We start from the raw sequence: 17,986 nt of genomic DNA, 5'->3' as shown, positions 1-17,986 counted from the left end.
GGGGTGGAGTGGGGAATGGGATCAAAAACGGGGGATTATGGTGATGGCACACGGGTGACTTGGTGATGGGAAACCCGCAGGGATTACAATTGAGATGGAAAAAAAATGTACAAAATGATGTAAAAATAAACTTTTGTAATAAAATATATATATATATATATATAAAGAAGTGGGGGTCTAAGACATAGGTGCAGAGGGTAAGAGAATTTACCAGAAACAGAATGAGTATCAGAACAAGCACATCTACTGAAAAACACTGCTGAGGGCAGCCAATAGGCCAGGTAGGAGAGGTCTGCTGTGCATGTGGGTCAGCTCGCTGGCTGGGATCAGACTCATGCAGCAGTACCTGACAATAGCTTGAGAGTGCTGATACTTTAACCCCTGTACCCCAGAAATGAGTAAGAATTTTTGAGAACTATGAACCTATTGTTCACCGCTTAAAGACTGAAAAAAAAAGTTCAAACGCAAAGGTCCAATATTCTAATTCTGAAAACTGCCCCTTTTTTACTTTTTAAAAGTGTATTCCTATCAGGATCCATATAATTATACATTATACTTGGGTGATGAGTCTTTTTCAATAGGCAGGCTCACCCTTTAACATTTTTATCATTTCTACATCATTTCTTCTATAAAATCATCACAGTCTGGATTCTGCTGCCTGCATCATCATTGTGCTTTTTAACTTGGTCCTCTCACCTCTATAAACTGGTAGGTAGACCTAGACAGTTCATTTGAGTTAAGTTTTCTAATAAGACTATTTCAAAGGGCTATGATAAATATGTTATAGAGAGCTGTTAGATTTTTTAAGAGACCATACCTTTTACATTTAAATGTGGAAATATATTCAGCAAAAAATTCTACATCTCAGATTTCTCTTTAAATAATCTAAGGATACAGATACACACACACACACATATAATAAAATTAGCCATATATTAATAATAGATGAAGCTGAGAAATATACGTTAGGTACACTGTATTATTCCTTGACTTTGTAAATGTCTACACATTTCCTATGATAAAAATTTTAAAAACATCAGCTTTATCTGGTTATGAGAAGACAATCATGTAAATCTAATAAACTGAGATACACAATGCAAAATTCACAACACATAAACTTAAATGTCAATATCCTTAAATATCTGTACAGGAAAGCTAGGAACTCTAGATTAAAGGATTTTAAATTAACATTATAACTTGCACTCTCAAACTGGATCCTAAACCTAGCCAAAAAAAAAAAAAAAAGGCTAAAAAAGGACATTATACACTATTTGAACAGCTGGGTTAATATGAATATGGAATTTATGTTGAGACAACAGTATTTCATCAACATTGTCACTTGAGTGGAATCATGGTATTCTTGTACAGAATGTCTTAAATGACTGTCTTAAATGTCTTAAACTGATTATGTTGTGATGTCTACAATTTTCATATGCTTGCAGAGGAAAATGAACATAAAAATATAAAGCAAGTGAGGCAAACAAAATAGAAACTAGTAAATATAAATAAAAATAATAGTCATTGCATTATTCCTAATACATCTTGGTGATCTGTTAGCTTTATCTATTATCTACTATAATTTCACACTAAAGAATAAAGATCATCTCATGGACTTATCACATCATTCATGGAGAATTAACTTTCACTAATATTGAATGAGAATATGTCTAATAAAACCAAGGGAGCTAAGAAAATGTTTATGTGTTAAAGTGGTTATGACTATTACACATCTGACTGTAATGCTGTAAACTGGATGTAGTTAGCAATAGGCAAAAAACCCTGTCTCCCGTGCAAAAACCTGATTACCATGTGCACACAAACCACCTTGTTTCACTTAAGTATTTTAAGGAATAGTAACACTGACTTCTCTGAGAATCCTGTGGAGAAAAAAATAAACTTGAAAAGATGATTTTCTAGTTATTCTTTTAATAACATTAAAAAGGTACACATATATGCTGTACTTTTTCATAATCACAGCTTTTCAGATATTAATGCTAAGATTATCTAGTATTGCTGACCCTTGTCTTCAATAAGAGAGAATACAACAGGTGTGGTGGATCAAGATAAAAATAAGCAGACTGATTTTTTGCCATATATATTTATCAGGCAATACAAAATTCCATGAGTGTGACTAACGACCTCCAAAAGTTAATTAAATGCAAGACAGATGACAAATGAGAGGGAGAGGAGTAGAGAACATGATACTGATACCAGCAGTATTATATATGCCCAAAAACCTTTCAATTATCATACTATTAAGTAAAATATACTTTCTCTTATCACCTCTGAATTAATAGTTGTTTGATGAATGCATGTATTGTAGGCTTGACCTATTATCATCATGTATTTCCCAATGATGAATGAAGACCATCACATAAGATTACTTCATTCATGGAGATTTCTCTTTCATTTATACTGAGTAAAAACATGTAAAACATGTTCTAATTTATGCTTCTAAAATTTGCAAAGTTTCCTGTTTTCTAGTTTTACATTTACCCACTAATTTCTACATTTCTTACCACTTTATGGTTAAATAAGTGTAAGAAGAACCGATAATGAATGTAAATAGTGGCAACATCAGTGTTACACATATTTATTTACAAAATGGAAAATAGAAACATGACCAAAAAAAAAAGATCTTGTCTCTAGTTAGGAGTGGGAGGAATCACTACGTCTAACAGAAAGTTAAAAATTGACAAATAGGCCCTCCCTGGTGGTACAGCGGGTTAAAGCACAGCACTGAGAAGCTAAAGCCACTTCTGCATGAGTTCGATCCCCGCCTGCCCTGGAGGTGACCACATGGTGTGGCAGACCTCTCCTGACCCGCCCGCTGCTCTCCACAGCAGTGTACTTTGTCAGTCAGCCTGTTCTGCTCCCCACTCTGTCTCTGATGAATCCTCTCACCCTCCGCATTCTGGCCTGTACCCCAGTTCTGTATAAATAAATATAAATGTTTAAAAAAAAAATTGACAAATAAGCCAGTCATCTATTTTTGGGCATTTGAGTTGTTTCTAAGTCTTGCTGATTATCACACAATGGAATTCTATTCAGCAATAAAAAAGATAAGCTAATTCCATTTGTGGCAACATGGATGGAGTTAGAAGGTATTATGCTCAGTGAAATAAGTCAGAAGGAAAAAAGAAAAATATTGGATGATTTCACTTTTAAGAGGAATATAGGGAACCAGATAAGGGATCAGGGAAAAAACATCTATTAAAAAAAATCAATACCACAAAACTAAACAAAATAAGCAGACAACTACAATCCAGAGACTTTCTGCAGGGGAGGGGGCGAAGAAGATACAAAACACGGGCAGCGAGAGCACAAAGGACTGAGGTGATGGTGCACGGTGTATTGGTGGAAATGCTATGGGAACTGCATGTGATATATAACATATACAAATAATGAAATTATAAAAACAAATTGGCAAATAAAACGAATTCTAAGATTTCTGTGTGGAAATGTACGTGTGTGTTGAAAATAATTTTGTACTCAAGACAATCTTCAAGGAACTGAGTCTCCTTGAAAGCAGGTGAGGGCATTCCAAACAGAGTGAGGAACCAAATAAAAGTACAGAATAGAGTGAAAGAGTGTGTGGGTCCATGCAAGTATGTGTGTGTGTGCATGTATTTGTGTGTGTGTGTGAACAAACATGCAATGACTGGAGTCCAGTCTAAAGAGAAGGTGGTGAGATGTGGTTATTAAAGAATTTGAATAACAAAACAGCTCATGTTTAGTAAGAAATTCAAGAATCTAAATTTCAGAGGATATTAAAATGCAGAAACAGAATGAAAAACAACACAAAGTATATTAATTAAAAATTTAAGAAAATAAGATGGTTCAAATCACTTTTCCTGTTGAAGTATGAAAAGTCAATTTTTAACAAAATAGCATTATAAAATGTGGTTCTGCATGGATTTCATGGAATATACATCTTGGTTATGTGCTACCCAAGAATCTATTGTCTCTAAATAAGTAATTTAGTCTTATACAGGATATTTTTTTCCCATTTGATATACCTTTACAAAGAAGAAACTATCACTTTAGCAAAGAGGTTTACACATATCCAAATCCTCTTTTGCTTGAATGAGTCTACACTAGGCTTCACCACAATACACTTTACATTTTAAGGCAACCACACAGAAATCTGATTGGCATTTTCAGTTACTAGGCAGAAACCAACATTTGTGTCTTTCATACACAATATGACTGTCAGAACTGGCCTGAATCATTAGCTGGTGATGAATACTTTCTTTGACTCCTAAAAATGTGCCTAGTCTTGTGACTAGAAAAAAAAAAACCTTCTATCAGTTACATAATTTGAGTTCAATATTTGTAACCATTGGAAATGCAGTCTTTTTTTTTAAGTACTAAAATTGAGAAAATTTTATCATATAAAATTTGTATTATGAAATATACCAGATACAATATTGTTTATAACATTTATACAATACTTGAAAAACTAGGAAGCAAAATTTTTATTTTTCACTTTGAATTAGAACTTCTATAAATTTACCACATAATATTTTGTTTTAATCTCCTAAATCTACATCTTAACTCTACTTTCCCAAATCTTAGGACTATCTGAGCAACTCTTAAACATTATTCTCCAAATTTAAGTAATTCCTGCTCCCCTTTTATACACTTTTTTCAGTTTCTAAGAAGTTGTAAATTTCACAAAAACTTCACTTCACTTTCAGTACCTTGTAGTAGTAAGAATAAATAGCAGGACCGATAGTGTCCAAAAATATTAATGTTCACAGTTTTTAAAAGTTCACAAACTTTCAAGTACCTACTAAGAATGCTATTGAATGGTGATTTAGTATAGCATGACAATATGGGCAATTAAATAACAATACTGATCAATCCCTTCTTCAGAGGATATTTATATATAAAGCAATTATGGAGACACCCTTAATTAGAAAACTAAGCTAATTTTAATTAGTACAGATTTTAATTGTGTGAGTACAGTGAAACAGGTCTACGTTTAACAAAACATATACACGACTTGTATGCTGAACATTACCAATGGTTACGAAGGAAATAAATAAAAATACCTTGTTCATGGATTAGAACAGTCAATTCTCCCAAGTTGATATAAAACTTTAATGCATTTCCTATCAAAAGTCCAGCAAGAGTTTTTATAGATAAATATAAGTTTCTAAAATTTACATGGAAAAGCAAAGGAATTGAAATAACTAAAACAATTCTGTAAAGGGATAAAAGGGAATAATGACATAAGCTATCAGACTTGACTTCAAGATTTATTGTAGAACTATAATAATTTTGAGAATGTACAGTATTATTATGAAGGAATAGACAGAAAATAGATAGATACAACAAATATGACTGTGTGTGAGAAGTTTCCTTTTTTCTGAAATAGTACACTATATGTAATACACTACATATATATGTGTAGTGCATATATATGTGTGTGTGTGTATACATATGTATGTGTATACGTGTGTGTGTATCTGTGTGTGTGATTTCAATATCCTATAGAAGTGTTATCCTTAGTGGCCCTTTGCTCTTCAATGGTTTCAGATTTTACCTTTTAAGTTACTGCTACACCTGTCACATTTTATTAAAGTATGACTTCTTGGTAAATACAGAATGCCCACATAATATAAATTTGATGCTTACCTGAAAGTTGTTCATTAGGCCAAAAGAACAAGGATTATTCTCACAGTAAGAAAAGTCAAAGTTTAATTTGCAGGCTGCAGAAGTACAGTTTGTTAGCTCTGTTATTATAGTGTCATTAACGCTCCCAGTTGCATCTCGAACAACACAAGAACCTGAAGGACAAATGACAATAATATAGCTAGGTTTCATATTCATTTCAAAATTATATATACCCATAAAGAAATTGTAGTACTGACAACAAATAGATGTGCTTACAACAACATACCCTCTATAATTAAGATAGCTTTACCTAAAATAGGATTGGAAAATCATTGTGATCACCAATGTTTCAGCAGTGAAAAAGAAACTGAAGTAGAACATAGTATTGATATATTTTGAAGCCTTGTAAATATAGTTGTAAGACTTTGTTAGCAAATTATTTCCTGATCTATCTGATTAATATGTCCTAAGAAAATAAAAAAAAAAAAAAGCAACACTTGAAAATTCCCAAATGACAGAAAATATAACAGACTTTATAGTTGAAATATGCCAAATTAACCCATGGGGAGTAATGAATGAGCACAAAAGAAACAAGATTAACCACTTTGAATCTGGGTGGTGGTTGTAACTGGGTTCATTAGAAAATTAACCTTTGAGGCCCTGCCCTGGTGGCACAATGGGTAAAAGCCCAGCACTGCAAGGGCCCCAAGGCTTCAGTGCCAGTTTGATGCCCAGCCCCGGAGGTGATCCACATGGGGTAGCAGACCTTTTCTGGCCTGCCCGCTGCTCCCCTCAGCAGTGTGCACTTTGTTGATCTCCCTGTTCTGCTCCCCACTCTGTCTCTGGTGAGTCCTCTCACCACCCCTGTACCTCTGACTTATATCACAGTTCTAAATGAATAAGTAAATCTTAAAAAAAAGATTATTCCTTAAGTGAAAACTATAATGAAACAGTAAGTTTTCTTGAACCAAGCATTTCATCATTTGGAATAACATGTAACGAACAGAAATTGTAATTCCTTTGATGTCACTATTTTTACTTTTAATGCATTTTAACAATGTTATGTCCCATTGGTGATGTAAAAAATTTAGTATTACAGCAAAAACTGAAAAAAACAGGTAATTAAGTATAAAATATAGGATATTTCAGCTAAACAAACTATATTCTTCATTCCTAAAAACCTCTCAACTACCTTTCAGAACAGTGTTTACAAAACCATTTTTCAATAAAGGTAATTCTAAAATCATTAGTTGGTTGAGGAGAACAGATTCCTGTCTAATTTTGTAGCACCACTTTTATGAAATGCTTTTCCATTTCATGTTGGTATTTTAAAACAATTGTATATGGAGGTGGATGTTTCTATTGCTTTGAGCTAAGGTCAGTAATTTTATTAGACTATCAAATACAAACTGAAAATGCTAATCTGCTGAAACACATTACTTTTCAATGTTAAACAGAACCAGTTGTGGCATTCTTTAAGTTAAAACTAATTTTTTTTTTTTTTACTATTTTATGTGTAATAGTATATAAACAGACAAAGTACATTTAGGAGAACATAAAAATATATTATGATTATATATAACTATGTATGTATAGTTATATGTATATTTATATAATTATATATATATATATAATTCCTTTGTCTTTCCAAAAGATAAATGAACAATATTTTTAAATAAATGAAACACGTTCCTTTTTAAAATATAAATCTAGCCCACCATAATACTGATTATGAGCTTTTCTAACTAGAGAAATTTCAAAATTAGCAGATTATCAAAAACTGTTATTACTTTCCTCTTCTCCCGCCCACCAAAATCACTGAATATTACAACTTACAGTGAAATTTTCTTATTGAACTATGACCGAAACATTCAATAGTCTATGAATTTGGAGTCTGTGATTTTTTTACAGTGGTGTTAAACTAAGATTTATTTTTAATAAATAACTGGAAATCTTGACTTTTAAAGTTTAGACATTAAGAATAATCTTTATATTTCAAGAATATGTTTTGGGTAAAGTATATTATTGCATGAAAATTGTGATAGGACAACTTATAATAGCTGTATGCAAATTATTATGTAAATTGGGTTACTTAATTTTGTTGTGGGTTTAGTTACAGAACCTACAAAGGGTCAGCTTCCTTTGATAGATTAAGTTTTAATTCCCTCCTCTAAAAGGCAGAGTGTCAGACTTATTCAACACTCTAATTCAAGTTCTAAGATTATATGAATTTGAGAATAAAAGAGCTTAAAATCATTTTTTTTCCTTTGTCAACACTTTTAATATTCAGTAAACAAGTGTTCATGAAGATATAAAATAATTATTATAAACAAAAATACTGAGAACTTTACCCAATCACAAAATAAGGTAACTTCTATATTAAAATTACATTTATTCAACAATAATCTGAAGAATTAAGATTTTCCACAATTTTCTACTTTATTGTAATTAATAAAACTAAATAGAGAATAGCAATTTGGTGGTTTAGGTAAAGTCTACAAAAAGTTAGCACCAGTTTGCCTTAAGATGTCCTTTAACTAAAATATGTATCCCCTGAATTTAAAATAAATATGTCATGAAAAGAAATACTTAGAAATTTCTGAAACACATATAAAGAAATGTAAGGCTGTTTACCGACAGATACTGCAATTCCTATGTAAACCACCGTAGTGATTAAAATGGCTAAGAGTGTTCCTTTGGGTATGGCTGACTGAGGGTCCTAGAAGACAAGAAGATTTTTTTTAAGTTTATCTTTAAAAATATGTACCATTTTAATATATGATTGATAACAATATTTTACTTACTGCAAGATCACCAGAGATATTTGCTCCAGCCAGAATACCAGTTGCAGCAGGAAAAAAGATAGCAAATACAGAAAAGAAAGTCTCCTCTCCTCGAAAATCTGGTCCAAAGTTCTCATTAAATATTTCAGCTGTAGAGAACAAAATATTTTTTGGCAATTTGTGGATAACACACTAGATCATAAATTAGGTCAAGAATAAGTGATATGTGATACCTGACATTTCATCATTTAAAGTAACTGGTTAACTCTTGAATAGTTCCTGTTTCATGTATAAATGTTCCTCTTTGCTCAAGGTCATGGCCTCCTAGTTTATGCACCTTACTAATTATGTTTTAAGCACCTCTAACTTGATGTAGGTCTTAGCAATAGTCTGATGTAGGTCAAAGTGTGGCTTACTTAAAGCCTTTAGTTCCAGAGGTCAAAGAAACAAGAAAGGAAGTAAGAAGCAAAAGGACTATCACTCTAATCTGCAAACATAATTGTTTCCTCCTTCTAAATTTTACACTATCTACAGCTTTCCCTATTTCCTAGTGGTGAGCTATTTAACTTTTGAGAACATTCAACAGGCTTCACGATAATTGCAGCTAAGGTATCCTAAGTAAAGATGCTCTCCAGTTTCATAATACTGAAAGCCTCAACTAGTCCTACTAGTTCCATCTATGCTAAAAAAGCCAACGCTGACACTGAAACCAGCAAGTAACTGGCATTTCTTTATCCACCCATTCAGTATTTGAAAAACCTCCTAGAGTCCACTAAACCACAGGTAGGAAACATTGAGGTCTTCATTTCTTCCACTTACTGAGATGGAAAAGTATGGAAAGGAGGAAAGGAGATAAGCAGTTGGATATCACATAAGCAGATGGATATACATGAATTTCTGTAGTTTAAAGAACAGAGTTTAAAGAAACTTGTCAGTCTCTTGCTAGCATTTTGACTCATGAGAACCAGAGTCTGTAAAAATCTGGCATTTAGCTGATAGAAGAAAGAGAAAGGATGGCGGTAGCAGTAAATAGAAAGTGACCAGAGAGTTCAGTAGTATACTAATGGTATGGAACAGTGATTAAAACAAAGAAAGTAGTCAGGCAGCCTTGGATAACTAATTATGTTGCTAAGAGACAAAGGACTAAGAAGAGCACATTTAATCAAATACTGTATGGCAGGCAAGTCAGATGAGAATAAATGTGAATAAAATAAAACAACTGGTCAAAGTATAGTGAGGAGTAAATAGCACAGGCTCTCAAATTATTTCTCCATAGGTTGCTTCTTAATTAACAACAAAGAAATGGTAACCACTTAATAGAGAAACCTCTTAGGTACCCTGCCACCCTGGTGAAGTAACTGATATTATGTCAATCTCCTTATCTGATGCACTGAGGAAAACACACCATTCATGCAGTGTTTATGGCAAAAATGAGTAACACGAATCTATATAAACAAACTGGATAAATCCAATTGGGAGGGCCTTCTAAAAACAAGGCCCATTTTCTTGAAAAATATTGATTTCATGAAAGACAAAAGAAAAGACTAAGGAGCTGTTTCAGATTTGAAAAGATTAAAGATTATGTAGAGGACCATTTAAAAAGTTTAAGAGACTGAAAAGATTTGACAACTAAATCGAAAACATGACAAGGATTGGATCTTGGGACAGCAAGAAAAAAATTCTACCAAACTCTTTACAGGACAATTTGAAAAATATGTACCTGTAGTATAAGTTAGATTAGTATTGTTCCAAGTTAAATTCCTGAATTACTCTTCTCCAAATAGGTACATGCTAAGTATTCACAAGCAAGATGTCACAAGTTCTCAGAGTTACCAATCAGAGTAATAATCATTTTATATGGAGTGATGTAATGTCTGGCCTCAAAAAGACAGAATATTAATGCATTTATCACTAGTGAACCTAGGTAAAAGATGTAAGGAACTTGTATTATTTTTTCAAATTCTAAGTATGAAATCATTTTGAAATAAACAAGAAATAAAGACTTGAAAATGTCTCTATGAAAGGGCAAGTATCTATGAAACTGGAAAGTGAAGTGGTAACTGGAGGAGAATAAGGGACCACTGACAAAGATTTTCAAGGATGGAGATTACTAGAGCAAGTTTATAGCCTTGAATATAGGTGAGTTTTTTTTTTTGATGAGGTAGTCAAATGGATTCTCAAAGGACAAAGAGCTTTAAGAAACTGAAAGAAATGTAATCTGAAACACAGAAATACCACTCTTTGGTGAAACAAACACACACCTCACATTAGAAAAGAAAGCGGCCTCCCCCCGGGGGCGCAATGGTTTAAATCGCAGCACTGCAAGGGAGCCACAGCCAATTCAATGTGCGCACATTGGAACCCCAGCCCAGGAGGTGATCCACAGGACACAGCAGACCTCTTCTGACCCGCCCACATGCTAAGCCCCTCAGCAGTGTACTTAGTCTGCCTGTTCTGCTCCTCACTGTCTCTGGTGAATTCTCTCACACTTTTGACCTATACCGCAGTTCTTGTATGCCTAAGTAAATGCATCTTTAAAAAGTAAAATAATAAAAAAAGTGAAAACTATGGGAAGTTCTTACAAAATAATATTAACTGTAGAAAAACTAAGTAGCAACTGCTCCAAGAAACTAGTATTTCTATTCGCTTTCAATCTCACATATTTACATATAAAATAAATATCAAATAATGAAGCCATGTTACAACAGAAATTACAATTTCAGCTAAAACCTCCTCAGATTAGTAAAGAACCACCCATCCTCGATATTTCCGATGTCACATTTTGTTGCTTTGATGAAAATTGAAGTATTAAAATAATCTTTTACTCCAATCATAAAACATATATAACGAAAACAAAATTAAGGGAAACTCAACTACATCACAAAATATACTAAATATATTTAGTAACAGAATGTTACATGATATGTAAAGATAATGTATATTTTGTTTACTCACATTTATAACCAAAGAAACCTTTGGCCTTCTTGCTCTCCAATGGGATAAATGTTCCTATGATGAAATCAGCAATAGCTAATAGTAGAATCACCAAAAGAACAATCTGAGCCTGGAATTTTAAACAATAAAATCAGTTTCAAATATCTCAGGTATGTCCACTGATTCAGTTCCAGTAAAATATGACCTCCATAAAGGGAAAGATTTCAGTCTGGTTTACCCAGTTCCCCCAACAGTGTCAAAGCACATGTAACAAATTTTTGTTAAATAAATGAGCAATCTTTAAAAAACAAAACAAAACTACTATAGAATATTCAATATTAAAATAAACAGAGGAACAGTAAACTACCAAGTTATCATATATCCACTTGCCAGTTAACTGGGGAAAAATGAATAATAGCACAAGTAAAATCATGACAGGTATTTCTAATATGAATTAAAGACTTGTAAGCCCTACCACAAATCATAAAGTATTTTATGCTCCCAAGCACTGCAGGCTCTTTACCCTGTATCATTTCCAATCCCCTCCCTCTGCAATGCCAGTAAAATCTTACAATGGAGAGCTTATCTGCTACAAATATATGTGTACATCAATTCCAAACACAACGGTTTGACTTTTGAAAGAAAGAAAAAATATGAAGAGACGAGAATAACACCCAAGAAAGGAATTCAAGTAGCAATGAGACTGGGAAAGGTAACATAAGACTTACCATCACTCTTCCAATAATCTTAATCTCATAATAAAATTGAGTAGAGACCATGAAAGATTGTATCATCCATGGAAACAAGTATTACTTATATACAAATCATGTACAGGTAGTATGAAATTCTGTCCTTTTTAATAAAGTCATTGTATTAAATGTGTAAAAAAATGACTGAATTTTATACTAGCAAATAACTTTGGAGGGCTCCCCTGGTGGCACAAGGGTCTCAGTGCTATCAAGCTCTCACCAGCCACTGCAGCATAAATGGCCTCAGGGAGCTAACAAACATGGCACAGCAGACCTTTCCTGTCTGGCCTGCTGCTCTCCTCAGCAGTGTGTTTCAGTAGATCCTCCTGTTCTGTTCCTAGTCTGTCTCTACCCATGCACTGCTGGCCTACACCCCAATTCTTGTATCATTGATAGAAAAAAAAAATGTTCCAGACTTTCCTAATATAGTGATCTGGTATTTTTCATAATTTATATCTACCACAAATGAGACTTTATGTAATTTCTGAAGTAAACATGAAGAAACTCAGAAATTTAAAGTCCTAAACATTATTTTTCTGGCTATCGATTACTTAGGAAACTAGAATTATGCTGTGGCATATTCTCTCAAAGACAGAAGAACATATAGGTTAACATGTGACATTTCAGCATTTTCCCCAGAAACGATGGTAATGACTTTGGTAACCATGACTCCTGATATTTCAAGAGCAAGGAACTAAGGTTAGTTTCTCTAACTTTTCATGCACATGAACTTGAAGCTTTCTGTCCCTGTATTTATTTCATATGGAATTTTAAAATAAATCACAAAACCAATAGCTTAATATGAGCAACATAAATATAACCTAGCATTTCTACATACTGCAAATGAAGATTGGGGTGGGAGGGAAAGTGTTAAGTAAATTTAACTTAATTTAAATTAAGTTAAAATTTAAAAATTACTATATTTAGCTGTATCCTAGATTTATTACTAACGCTACACATTTCTTGTTGTCAGAAAATAAATAACCATGTAAACTACTCTGAAAATGGTCACCTGGGAAATCTTTGAAATCTAATAGTATTATCACAACTTAGAGCATTCCTAAAACATAACTTCTAAAAGTTTGTATGTTAAATATTTACAGATTATAGTACTATCATTACTTACTTTTGCCTCCCACTCCATTCCAGCTACTGATATCCCTAAAAGGACCACCACTGTAATAGCTCCAATAATTCGGATATCATTGATTTCATCAATCATAAGTATGGAATGTTCCTAGAAAAATAATTATAAATGTGAGCAGTAATAGTTACTTAAGATAAACTAATATTATTGTATCGTAGTGGCTTACACACAGACTGAATGTTTATTTAATGAATAAATAAGAGAACCAAAGGAAAAACTTATTTAGTAGGTATTACTGAAGTAGCTCATGACATAAAAAATAATGATCAATTGCGTTTTATTTTTTTTCCTCCCGATCCTTTATGCTCCTGCTATGAATGAAACTATCAGGTATTTTTTCTTTTTCTTTCTGGCCTATTTCACTAAGCATGATCCCTTTCAGCTCCATCCGTGTTGCTGCAAAAGGCATGAGTTTATCTTTTTTGATTGTTGCATAGCAGGGGGAAAAATACAAAGCAACTGAAATAAAGGAAAAAAACAAAAGAAAACTAACAACTATGTACTAGAGACATTTTACAAGGGTAGAGTGGGGAATGGGATCAAAAATGGGATGGGAAAGGTGCACAGGACTATAGTGATGGCACGTGGGTGAACCTGTGGTGGGAAGCCCACGAGGATTACAACTGAGGTAAAAAAAGGCACAAAATGATGTAAAAATTAACTAATTAAAAAAAGGATCAAATTATTTGTACTACACCTCAGTAAGACCAAATAAAGATTGCTAAAAAGCAAAAATAAAAATCATAGTAGTATTCAGTCATATCATAAAAAGTGTTAGGATTTTTAAAAATTACATAGCAGAAATATATCTTGAACTCATATTATGGAGCTCCTGCTTTTAATGCGTTTATGTTACAAAGGAAGAAAAAAAACACACTTTCATATAGTTGTCCCAAAATCACACTGCTAGATTTTATGAACAACATTTTTTATAGTTTAATATCAATGACCATAAAAACAAGTAAACAATAAAATATGAATTCTGAGTGATTATGTTTGCTTATTAATTCACTTTTCTCCATTCCTCTGGCCTACACAGTAAGGTCAGTGCCAATTAAGTACTGTCAAATCCTTTTTCTATATTACACTTCCTAATACAGCAAATACTATGGTGGAGGAACAACTGGTGCAGCGTGTTAAAATCCAGCACTATGACACTATCGCCGCCACTGCAGCAAGAGTTCAATCTCTGACAGGGAGGTGACCCACATGGCACAACAGACCTCTCCTACCTGCCACTGCTCCCCTCAGCAGTGTATTTCAGTCAGTCTGCCTGTTCTGCTCCCCACTCTGTCTCTGATGAATCCTCTCATCCCCTGCACCTCTGGCTTATACCCCAATTCTGTATGCATAAATAAATCTTAAAAAAAAAAACAAACCCTAATCTAAGGAATAACTGCAGGTTTTCTCTCATTTAATAACCGTTAATCCTATTTCACTTCTACTGATTTAACACATCTCCAATGGCTCTTTTCAAATAAGCCCTCTTTGGAACTCCAGAACAGCACTGTCAACTTTATGGCCAGCATATACAGATTTATCTCTAGTTCCTCAGATAAGACATCCAAAATTAAAATGTTTCAGAGTGAATGACAACAGCTTCCATCTAAACCCTCAAGTCAGAAATCTCTACATTAAATTGAAATACTGCTTTCTCTTTCTCTAATTTTCCAAACCCCATTACTCATCAATTCCACTTAATAACTAACTTTGAAAAAAAAAATCTCAATTTCACTGAAATCTCTCCAGCCCCACTGGTCATTGTCTTAAGATAAGTAATATCTCAGGATAGCTAAAACAACCTTTTTTATTGCTTTCTCATCTCTTCTGTGATTCATCAAATCCACTCTCTAGAGTGTGGTCAGATATTTCTTTAGATCCCAAATCTGATCAAGTCATGTTCCCCAAATACAATCAAGACAAGACATACACTTAATACTCAACAAGATCCTTCCACACTTTATCCTTTTTATCTCTTTAGTCTTAAATCTTTTGCCACTTTGTGCTCCAATCATATTGTCATATTTCTAGTTTGTTTTTAAAAGTAAACAAAACAAAAACAGATTTTAGCCTACATCTTCTGAATCTTTTTTTCCTATCCCCTCATACCACACTCTGTATTACCTACTTTTTTTTTGCCTGCTAATGTCCTGACACCATTCCTTCAAAATTTTTCTTAATACTCCTCTGCTACTCCCATTCCTGTGTAAAGTAACCCCCACTTCATGTTTCTAAGGCCTCCTTCTGTAACCCTTTTCTGGCATTCTGTACTATTTCTTAACTATGAAGGATAAATTTTGAGTTCATTGTTCCTACATTAGTATCTAGTATATAGAGTGGCACAAAAACATTTGATAAAAATGTGGTACACATAAACATTTGATAAAAATGTGTACACATATGGGTATAAGAAAAGGTCAGTTACCTTTAGCAACTCCACCACAGTTTCTGCAAATCCGACCACATACATAGCAACTGCAACAGCATTGGCAAAAGCGAAGATAAGGCCAATTGCACCACCAAATTCCGGCCCTAGACTTCTCGATATTAAATAATATGCTCCTCCTAAAGGGAAAAAATAATACAAGTAACTGAAGTTAGTATTTGAAATGTCCAACAGTCCTTTTAATGACACAGGAACTCACAAAAACATACTTCTAGTACACAATTAAAAGGCAAGTGGGTGGGCATAATTTCAGGAAGAAACATGTAGAAAGAATTCTTTACAATCCATTTCATTCATTAAAAGTGCTCGACATAAAAAAAAACTTATTTCCATTATTTCCATATCAAATATGGAACTACTTTCTCTTCTAAAATTTAAACTAAAATTGACAAGTCTACTTATATTCAGATATAAGTCTACTTATATTCAGATACCAAGATCATTTCTCACTGGTCTTCTGTTGTACTTTAAATCTTAATGTAACTTTTAAAACCACAATGGATATGATTTCACCTACATAAATTAGTAATTTGTTGATAATGACTATTAAGGCAAAAAACAAATATCACATGAAACTGCAAAGAATTTCGCATGTGGCATCCCAAAGAAATCATCTGTAGTCTATTAATAGTAAGTCCTGTCTAAATATCAGAGTTTATGGCAGGCACTGAATGTGTTATCATAAAGCAAGTATTTTTACAACTTTGAAAGCAAACTAGTATTATGACAGGGTTTATCAAACACTTATAGTCTTTAAGATTTATTTTTAAAGTATGATTTATTACTGGCCTCTAGGTCATAATTAAAAGTAATAATACTGAAGTTATGTGAAGCAATATGCACTTTTCCAGATACTGAAAAAAATACTTAAAAAAATTTTTTTTAAAGATTTATTTATCTATGCATACACAACGGGGGTACAAGTTAGAGTTATATGGGCAGTGAGAGGATTTGCCAGAGACAGAGTGGAGAGCAGAACAGGCAGAATGGCAAAATACACTGCTGAGGGGAGCAGCTGGCAGGTCAGGAGAGGTCTGCCACCCCATGTGGGTAACCTCCGGAACTGGGGATCAAACTTGCACTGAAGTGGCTGCGGTCAATGCTCCATCCTTACCCTTTGCGCCACCAGGAAGGGCCCAAATATTTAATTCTTAAGCTCTTAAATAAAGTGTAACTGAACAGATGAATATTACATTCCTATTATACTCCCAGTATAATCAAAATCAAACACAAATTTGATAAACGTGGTAAGCATGCAAACTTCATTTTGGAAATACTTGTAATAGGTTTTATAATTAATTTTACCAATTCTCTCAAAATACTCAAATTACTTTAAAACTGATCTACCAAAAACTTACTCATTTTACTAATTAAAAAATTTTATCGGCCCTCTCTGGTGGCACAACAGGTAGGGACGCAGTACTGCAAGCTAGCTGCAGCTGCTTCAGTGTGAGTTCAAACCCCAGCTCCACAGGTGATCCACATGGCAGGGCAGGCCTCTGCTTACCTGCCCGCTGCTCCCCTCAGCAGTACACTTCCTCGATCTGCCTGTTCTGCTCCCCACTCTGCCTCTGGTGAATCCTCTCACCACCACTGTACCTCTGGCTTTTACCCCATTTCTGTATGCACAAATAAATAAAAATATTTAAAATAAAATAAAAAATTTTATCACCTTGGAAATTCTGAAGCTGAAAAGTACAACCTAACTGTTCAGTTTTAGTCCTGGATGTTTTGTTTCTTTGGTGAAATAAACTAAAACTAAAAATTTGAATTGATTTAACTAATGACAAGTTCTGAAGATACTATGATGTTACATTGTAATAAATCACAATGGAAGTCCCTACGATACTTTAATTACCCTCATCAGCCTTTTCACGTATCTTCAAAATTAGTGTAATTTATTGCAATGACATGCTACTAAAATTAAATGAGCAAAGTCCCTGAAAAACAAATCATGTTAAAGCTGAACAAGTGATTGTAAAATTCTTTCAGTGTGATGGAAATATTCTGTGTTTTGATGGGTAACGAATTGTACTCGTTTTTGGTTATCAAAACTCATGGAATCATAAGCTAAATTAATGTGCCTTTATTGTATGTTGATTTCCCTTTCACGCTGACTTAAAAAACTATCAATCTATTATCAAGAAATTTTAAAAACTGCATTCCGGCCCTCCCTGGTGGCTCAGCGGGTTAAAGCACAGCACTGAGAATCTAAAGCCGCTTCCTCATGAGTTCAATTCCCGCCTGCCCCGGAGGTGACCACATGGTGTGGCAGACCTCTCCTGACCCGCCCGCTGCTCCCCTC

General features: G+C 33.7%; 1 protein-coding gene across 1 annotated transcript in view; it reads right to left on the bottom strand.

Moving 5' to 3' along the window:
• SLC12A2 (solute carrier family 12 (sodium/potassium/chloride transporter), member 2) overlaps nucleotides 1–17,986 on the bottom strand; it is a 108,631-nt gene that overhangs the window by 32,067 nt on the left and 58,578 nt on the right. Inside the window, exons 7-12 of the mRNA XM_004686680.2 lie at nucleotides 15,661–15,800; nucleotides 13,215–13,325; nucleotides 11,361–11,469; nucleotides 8,427–8,554; nucleotides 8,257–8,341; nucleotides 5,644–5,795 (exon numbers count right to left, since the gene is read on the bottom strand). Of these exons, the coding sequence (XP_004686737.2) occupies nucleotides 5,644–5,795; nucleotides 8,257–8,341; nucleotides 8,427–8,554; nucleotides 11,361–11,469; nucleotides 13,215–13,325; nucleotides 15,661–15,800 (725 nt within the window). The remainder of the gene's footprint in view (nucleotides 1–5,643; nucleotides 5,796–8,256; nucleotides 8,342–8,426; nucleotides 8,555–11,360; nucleotides 11,470–13,214; nucleotides 13,326–15,660; nucleotides 15,801–17,986) is intronic.

The sequence above is a fragment of the Condylura cristata genome, unplaced genomic scaffold (assembly GCF_000260355.1).
Source record: "Condylura cristata isolate star-nosed mole 26May11 unplaced genomic scaffold, ConCri1.0 scaffold00021, whole genome shotgun sequence".
Lineage (NCBI taxonomy): Eukaryota > Metazoa > Chordata > Mammalia > Eulipotyphla > Talpidae > Condylura > Condylura cristata.
The sequence above is the reverse complement of the archived record's forward strand: the minus strand, read 5'-3'. Positions and strand labels throughout refer to the sequence as shown.